The sequence below is a fragment of the Corapipo altera genome, unplaced genomic scaffold, assembly GCF_003945725.1.
Source record: "Corapipo altera isolate COAL_440 unplaced genomic scaffold, ASM394572v1 110, whole genome shotgun sequence".
Lineage (NCBI taxonomy): Eukaryota > Metazoa > Chordata > Aves > Passeriformes > Pipridae > Corapipo > Corapipo altera.
Genome location: NW_020884960.1, coordinates 1,438,040 through 1,446,853, shown reverse-complemented (window position 1 = coordinate 1,446,853; position 8,814 = coordinate 1,438,040). Strand labels below are relative to the sequence as shown.

At 51.3% G+C, this 8,814-nt stretch overlaps 1 protein-coding gene across 1 annotated transcript in view; it reads right to left on the bottom strand.

Moving 5' to 3' along the window:
• Positions 1-4,797: 4,797 nt before the first annotated feature.
• RALGAPB (Ral GTPase activating protein non-catalytic beta subunit) overlaps positions 4,798-8,814 on the bottom strand; it is a 64,012-nt gene continuing 59,995 nt past the window's right edge. Inside the window, 1 exon segment of the mRNA XM_027664012.1 lies at positions 4,798-8,814. Within this exon segment, the coding sequence (XP_027519813.1) occupies positions 8,686-8,814 (129 nt within the window). The 3' untranslated portion in view covers positions 4,798-8,685.

Genomic DNA, 8,814 nt, shown 5'->3' with positions numbered 1-8,814 from the left:
AAGGAAACCCCCATTGAAGTGGGAGGTTTTGGGGTCCCACTGCACCGATGCTGCTGCCCTGGAGCACCCGTGGCCATATGGACAGTGTCTGACAGGAAGAGTTTCTGTGCAACACTGTAAATGGTGTCCACCCAACTGCTCCCAGACTCCCACGAGGTGCCAGGAGTAGCTCTGGGATGGCTGGAATGAAGCTTGGGATCACAGGACACATCCTGAAAAAGGAGGGCCCCTGGGGAAGAGGAGCCTGGGGGTAGCACCCCTACATCAAACTCTCCCACCACCTGGGATTCCCTCAGCCTTCAGCAGGAGCTCTGGGTGCTCCCAGCTCTCCCAGTGTCCCTGAGCCCTCCTGCCTGCTGCCCATCACTGCTGTTAAAATAAATTGACAAAATAAACCTAATTTGGGCTGTAACTCAATTTTCTCAACCTGAAAGGCAGAGTCCTGCAGTCGATCAGCAGTAAGTCCCCACAGGCTCCTGCTGCTGGGGAAGACAGAGCCGTCGCTGCGCTAATGAGTGAATTAGCTAATGAAAACAGTATTTAAAATAATCACAATATTTCTTTATTTGCATGTAAAGATGACATAATAAAAGATAATTAGCAGCGTGTGAAGCAGTTCTACTACTCAATTTTCTCAGTTTAGCTAATTAATTATCTTAGAAAAATGCATCATTATGGCTAATTTTAGAAAATCCAGCAGCTGCAAGGTCAGAGTGGGAACAATTTCAATTTGTAATTGGAAAAAACATGAAAGTGAGTCAGATAATCTTTTATTAGATAATAATAATAATAATGAATCACACGGGCACGTATATTAAGTATTTTAAGAGGCAGAAAATGCACTGAATCATTGAATAATGTCATCAAATGGGCTTCCGTCAGGGGCTGCTGGGGGAGCACGAGGGCACTTGGCCCCCGGTCCCAGGTGGAGGAACATGGGCCCCAGTGCGGGCTCGGGGATGTCCCTGTGGGGTGTGGGTCTGCAGCACTGTGGAGGGGCTGCTCGGGGTCCCCCGGCCCTCCCGGCCCTCTGCCCGCACCGGGCAGGGCAGTCCCAGCAGAGCCCCCACGGCGGGGTGAGCACGGACCCTCCAGGGCCCACCACAGTCTGGGGGGGCTGTGGGACCCCAGGGTGGCAGAAGGGCACATGCCGGAGAGTTCCCAACAGGGATGTGCTGGGATGTGGGCGGCGGGCACGGTGGCAAGGGGGGGGCTGTGCTGGGGAATTTAAAACCCAGTTTGGGGTCGGTGCTGAGACACGATGGGGAGGGAGCTCAGGACCCCTGTGGCACTGCCCGTCAGCCCCACATGCTGGCCCCACGCCCCCGGCCCCCTGAGACACCCCTGCTCTGCTCGGGCTCTGCCCCGCACGGGTGCGGGGGGTGACCTCCGACAGCAGCCTGTTCCCCCAGAGCCCGCAGAGGGGGGATGCTGATGTCTGCGGCTCTTCCTGTCCCACCGGCACCAGCGCCGGGGGCAGCCAACGAGGGAGGGACTGGAACATCTCTGCCTTCCCAGGAACACCTTTGTAAGAATCCCTGGTGTGAGCCCAGAGCCGAGAGGGGGTCAGCTCTTCCCATCCCACTCCGCTGGGGTGCCGAGCACAGCTGGGACCCATGTGCAGGGTGGGTACTTTTGGTACAGCAGAACTGTAATAAATTGAATGTTTATTAAGATTAATACAGTAATATAAAATATAATTTATAAAAGTAAATGTAAGAAAGCAGAAAATCTCATTGCTCTCGTGGAAGCAGAAAGAGCAGTTTAAACCTCACCTGCACCCAGGTGAGCCTCCACTCAGCTCCTGTGGCTGCTGCCATGCCTGGAGTGCTGCTCACAGCTTCTGGAGCCTCACAGGAAAGGAGAGGGATCCCCAAAGCAGCATGCAAAGCCAAAAGCCAGGGCTGAGCTCCCTGGGTTGCTCCAGCAGCTGGGTGCTGGGTGCCACAGCAACACGCTGCCCTCCCCTGTGATGTTGTCACTGAGATGACCCAATCCACACCCTGGGATGCCCCAGCGGCCTCTACAGCCCTAGGGTACCTGGCCAGTGGGGCCACTGGGCAGCCCAGTGTCACCAGCACAGCCCAGTGGCAATGATGTGGCCCAGGGACACTGGGGGCACTGATACGGTCCACTGATGCTCTGGAAGCAGCAGCACAGCCCAGGGATACACTGTCAGCACCTGCCTGGCCTGGAGACAGTGAGTGCTGGAGGATTCCACCAGCCACAGCTCAGCAGCTCCACTTTCAGCCTCTTCCCCCCTCCTGACAGACGTGTGTTTGTGGCCAGCAGCCAAATAATATTTTCTCAGTTTAAAGCAGTAACTAAATTACATTTCACCCTGGAAAATGATCTGCAATGCAATTTGGCTTCATTTGTGGTCAGAAGCAGCCATGCTGCAGCAAGAAGAACAGGTGTCTTGGGTGTTGGTGTGCAGTGCTTCTGCTTCCTCAGGAAGTTTATAGGAATTGAGCTGATGAAGATGACAGAGGGTGCTGGGGAAGGGTCATCTCCTCGACACCCCCCTACCAGCCCCTTTTCTTGCCCGGACTGGGCAGGACATGGGGTTAATTCTCATTTCTGGCTGTGGCAGAGGGTGAGATCAACACTGCTGGGCTGCTCCAGGCTGCGGCCACTCTTGCCTCATCCCAGATTTGTTACTCTGTTCTTACAGCAGTCACCCGTGTGCTGCCTCCCAAACAACCCCAGGTGCACTACAGTGGTTCTGTGACTCCACTCCCAGCAGTGAACACCCGTGGGGCACAGGGGACCTTCCACAGAAACCGAGCAGCTTCCTGGGGCTGCTCCCAGCTGGGCCCTTCTGCCCCAGGAGCTGAGGCTGAGGAGCCACTGGAGTTTGCCTTTGAGCTCCTGGGCTCACAGCTGAAGCTTGTTCCCCACTGTGCAGCCACACAGCCCCCCCATGCCAAGCACTGCCCATTCCACAGGCTCGGCTGATGGAGAGGCACTTCCAATCTACGGCCCTTAGGTGGGATTTCCATTCTCCTGAAACAGCTGAGCAGTGACTGATCCGTCCCCAACATCCCTCCTCCCAAGAACCCCAGACCAGGAGGTGCCCTCAGCCCCCTGCCCAGCCCCTGGTCCTGCTGGGAGCTCTCCCAAGGCCACCCTGGGGGCTGCCACACAGGATGGTCTGAGGATCTGTGGGTGCCACCCCACTCCCATAGCAGGGTTCAGGGGCTGCTGTAACCCTGGGTCAGGCTCCAAAGCTCTGGGTGTCCCCACACCCGGCACAGCTCGGGAAGGGGGAATGTACCTAATGCTCAGCCTTGTCAGGTCTGTCAATAAAACTGGGGAAAGGAGAGGGAGGCTGGCACCAGCTCGGGGTGACCAGCGCTGGGGCAGGATGAGTCCATGGCACCCAAATGCAGCATGTGGCTGGAGGGATCTGGGCCACTCGGGGTCCTGCCACCAGACTGCCTGCACTTCATTTTGCCAGGGACAAAGAGCCTGTCCACTTTGGGCTGAAAACTTGTGTTAGGAGAACTGCAGCAAAGTTCTTTCCTTTGCCTGGAGGAGGAGCAGACATCAACTGCAGACCTGTGCCCTGCACGGGCTCAGGCATGGCCAGAACCTGCACTCAGCAAAATGAAAGCTGTGGAAAGGCCACTGGAAGAGCAACATGCAGAAGCCCCCAGTGAGCAAGAAGCCTGAACGAGTGGGCAGGACACAGGGCAGGAACAGCCAAGGGTCCCCAGCCCCTGGGAGAGGCTGGGCTGCTCCACTGGGGCCTTTTGCTTCCTTTGTAGGGAAGAAGAAAGCATCGGGCTCCAACACCTGCCCCAGAATACCCTTCCCGCCCCTGGCCATGCACTGTGGGATGGTCAAGGAAGATATTTAACTATTTAATGCTCACTTGTGTGATTCTTCAGAGATCAGTGTGGGACCTGCCCTAACCTTCCCTGAAGCATCGTGGTGAGGAGCTTGGGCAGGTGGCACCAGCTGAAGTCACCAAAGATGGAGCCAGCAGGAAAACAGATGTTCACATATCCCGGCTCGAGGTTTCTGGAACGGTCAGTTCAGTGTTTTTTTTCCAGCCCTCAGGTACATCGAGGAGGGGGCAGCTTCGGAAAGGCACCAGAGCTGCTGCAAAGGTGAAATCACAGGGACCCTGCAGGGCCCCTGCCAGGGAACCAGCCCCTGCACTGCAGCACAGATACACAGGCAGGATCCTCCTCCTCCCCTCCCCTAGGGAGCCCAGAGAGGGTCCCTGGGGATCTGGCTGGATGCCACTGACAAACCCACTCTCTACTCCAGGCCTCCTGAAGCCATCCCAGTTCCCCAGGGCTCGCTGGGCACATCGCCCTCTCCCACTGCTGCCCAGCTCCTCTCCAAATGCAAACCTGGGAAGTCACAGCCATTCTCCCCCATCTGCCTGGACAGCAGAGCCATCCCTCACACTCACAGAACTCCATGCCACACCTGAAGCATGTAGCTTTATCCCAGCAGCCTCCCTGTCCTGCTGGCAGATGCCTGGAGCAGCTGTGCCATGGGGGGCCCACACCCGAGATGGGAAGCAGACATGGAGTGACCAGAGAACACTGGCATTGCAGGAATACCCATTTCCCTTCAACAGCTGTTTTTCCACATTCTCATTCCCCATGCTGTTGAGATGCCATGTGATTTCCCTCTCTAGAAGCCAGTGTGCTGTTCTCAGAGCTACTGTGGTGGAGAGGGTGTGCAATTCTGCTGCCTCTGTCTGCTACTGCCCCGGGAAACAACTCTGGAGAATTTCAACCAAAGCTTTGAAAATATTAAAAACTGACTAGTGCAAAGTTACTAGATAAGAATCTTTAAAATTTATTGGACTAATTGTGTTACATTCAATATTTGATGTGTTTCTCCTGGACAAAGAATTGGCATAAATACAAACAAGCCTTTGTGTGCCTTCTCTAAACAAATAAGAGATAAAGTACTAGAGACAAGGGAACATAGTTCACATCTTCATATTTACATTTTGCCTTTACTTTACAACTTAGCGCCAGGAATATTTACAGAAAAATACAATAAGAACAAAAAGTTCATATCTTGGCAACATACAGGTATTCATACAAATTGTCTAGGATTGAAGCACATGATATCTGGCATCCTCACTTCTAATTGCTCCTGCTAAACCCATGGGGAAAAGGGTTGTGTTTGCCTTCAGAGACATCACTCAATCACACAATCATGAAATAGCATAAAATTTGTCTGTGAGACTGAAATTTAGTTCTTTCCTCTTCCTGGGCATTCAGAACCTCGTGGAAGGAAACACTGTGACCTATGGAGAACCCAGCACACACAGCCCAGGGGCAGCCAGGGCTGCTCCTCCCTATGGCCTTGCACACACTGCTACCCACAGACACCTGAATTTCCACAGGCCCTGTCCTCCCCTTCTCCTGCCTGCTGTAAGGTTCTAATGCCTTTTTAAAATTAGCTTTAAAAGAAATGCTTTTCTTTAAAAGAATCTCTATTAAGGTACTAAAATTTCTATAATTCCAACACTCTGTAACAAGGTGATGGTGGTCACCCTTCCTGCTCTGTTAAAACAGAATTATGACCCCAAACTGAAAGGTTTGATGAAAAGAGAGAGTCTCAGTTTAGTTCTTGTGGAACACTTGCAGCTCAGTGCCACCTACATGCAGGTCAGTGAGGGGGTCAGTGCTTGTCACCTCTGTTGGACAGGGACACTGACCCAGACCACTCAAGCATCAAATCAAAACCCCCTGGCAGCAGTTCATGATGTAAAAAAACCCTCTGGATTCTTGACTAACTCTTGCAAATGCCATGGAAATAAACATCATTTGCTCTGACACTTCAAGGGAAAGACTCTCAAGGCTGTACTCTGGACTAGCTGAAGCCATTAGTTTGGCCAGACTTCAACAGGAGCTGGATATAATTCCCAAATTGGTGGTATGCATTTTGTTATGAAGCCTGAGAGCTACACACACAGGAGAAGGAGGGACAGTCCCTGCAGGCACCCTCCAGTGGCACAGCTCTACCCAGGGTGCCCACTGCTGCCACCAGCATCCAAACCCTGGGGAAAGGCAGCACATTTCTGCATTGCAATGTTTTTATACTGCACTGAGCCTGTCCTGAAGGCTCACCTTTCCAGAGAGTGAATCCACCACCTACAGCCAGGCCCCACTGCCAGCTCGTGACCTGCTCACCAGCTGGTTCTACAACTCACCTGACACAGGGTCTAAACGCTCGTCCCCCAGCACTGGAGCAGCCAAAACGTGCCCAAGTTCCCTTCTTTCCAGAGCTCTGCCAAGTCCCATTGCTCTCACGGCTCCCATGGGTGCCAACCCCATGCCTCAGATGAACATGGAAACAGACTGAAGACGACCCTCCAGCCAAGCACAGGCCTTTTTTAAAAAGTAAATCTTCAAGCAATCCAGCTGGCAATCTTGGCCTTGCCAGAACCCACAGAGGGTTTCCCCAGATGCCCATCCCTGTGTTCCTGGGTGCAGCCTGACAGCAGCTCATGGTGCAGCTCAGTGCTGCACCCAGCCTGTGAAACACTGCTGCAGGATGGGGGTTGCTGGTATGCTACTGATGTGCAGACATGGGATTGCTCAGGATGTTTATTGGTTACACATGCATCGCTCATGCCTCTTAAACCAGCGGACTAAAGTGTGTTTGGCCATTAACTGGATCCAATAGGTACATACACAGTGTGGGTAAATTTAGTGTCCGTGCATTAAATTGCTGCTGACAGGAGTTTGGCAGAGGAATGAGGCTGTCCAAGGTTCCCTGCACATCTTGGCCAATGCACCCAAATGCTGCCTTAGGGCTCCTCCTGCCATGTGCCACGTGGGCAGCACGGAGCGTGCTTCCGGCTGCAGGAGTTCTCTTTGGGTGGCTTCATTTTTTCACTATTGATTCATCTAGATCAAATTACAGAGCTCCTGAGTTAAGAAGTCAGTGCACTTGTCCCTTTCAACAAACACACGTTGCCTAAAATCTGCTTGGTTGATAACCTGAAAGTCCTTTCACATGTATCTTTAGGGGCCTGTGTTTCCATGATCTCTTTGTGAAAAACCACATGGAAAGCTGGGAGCAAGGTCTGTCCTTGGCAGCTAAATGAAACAATTAAGACTGCTTCAGGTCAGAACTGTTGCAAAAAGTAACTCTGAAATATCAAAATTCAGTGCCTGACAGGTATCACTGCAATGCACAGCACGGCTAATAAAAACCACTTTCGAAATAACGTGAGGAGCTCCCCAAATTCCTGCTCACAGTCATCCTCTTCCATTACCTGGTGCTGGAAGGGTAAGGACCTTTGCTGCTGCCAGTGACCAGAGGCTGCACCTCCCCAGGAGTGCCAGCCATGATCCATTGTTGCAACACCAGTTGGGATGTGCCAGGAGATGGAGGGTGCTCCCACGGCTGCCAGCGCCCACGGCACCTCTGAGATTCCCGGTGTCACACCCAGAGCTGTAAACACCTTTTCCCAGCACATCCTTCGAGTCCTGAACATGTCAAATCCACAGGCTGAAAACAAAAACTCCTGACCTAGGTGGAAGGGAAGCACTGCTGCCGAGTGTGAGACTGTACAGGAGACTTAAAACAATCTGAAGTTATAACTCCAAAGGGGCTTTCATGGAATTGCAGTTAATGGGGAAAAAGAAGAACTCTTGAATTTTCTTTTCAAGTTGTTTTAGTCTGTTTAACAGGAGCTTCTGAAAAGTGTTGTAGAAGCTGCGAAAACTGCTCATGCTATAAATAACAAGGAGGAGGCAGCCCCGGAATCTCAGATTTCAATCCAATGGAAGGAAGGCAAGTGATGTTTATACTTTTTATGGAAATGGTGAGTAGGTGATACAGACACTTCAAAATAAATTAAGTAGTTGCATAAAAAAAATTAAAAAAAAATAAAAATCAAGCTACTGAAATTAAATGTGACATTTTGCAACAGACCTGAAAGTCATAACCTTGCTTTTATATAACCAAAAGCTTCTATCCAGTAACAACTCCTGTTGGAAAGTCAGTTAATTTCAAGTGGTGGTTGTTGTCAGCAGGACAAATCTCATGCAGATGGACTCACTCCTAGCCCTGGAGGGAATGGCCACACACAGCATCTGGGCTTTGGATTTCAGGGCCTGGTGTTTCCAAGCAATCTTCCTCTTCTTGCTTTTGGTACACAAATGGATTACAAGCAGTGAAGGATCTTCTGTTGAGCGCTGAAGGGGGACTGAACATGTCTTTGAAGTTCTTGCAGGGATAGTTAATGCTCTGAAACAGATTTCTCCCCCAAGGAGAGATCCTGCTCCCTTCCCCTTGGACATGCGGGTGCAGCGAGGTGTTTGATGGCAGGTTTGTTTGTATTCTGTTTTCCATCCTCATATGCAGAGATGGCTTTACTTTGATTGTTTTCCCCTCAGAGTGAGACACATACAGTTCCTAATTAGTCTGGAATGGATGACTAGGTGAAGAGATTATGTTGCTAGCATCCAGGAAGACTGGAATTCAGTAATTTTTGAGGGTAGGTGAATTAAGTCAGTATCCCAACTGCAATGTTTTGGATTCATTTCTCATTCCTCCCACATGGTATCTGCTGACTTGTGCTAGAACATGATTTCCTGAATTCCAGAGGGCTGAGGAAATTTGTTGTTGTTATTTAACGGTTTTCATTAGTGTAGCCACCAAGCTCTGATCTAATTGTCCTGGAAGGATAGTGACCTAGGGGTTGCAGTTCTTGAGCCCAACCTCCTGGAAAAGTGAGGTATAAAACTCCGGCTCCAGCTGCCTGTTCCGGTATTTATTGACAATATCTGCTATTTTCTGTTTTCGGCGGACATGGGGGGGGGT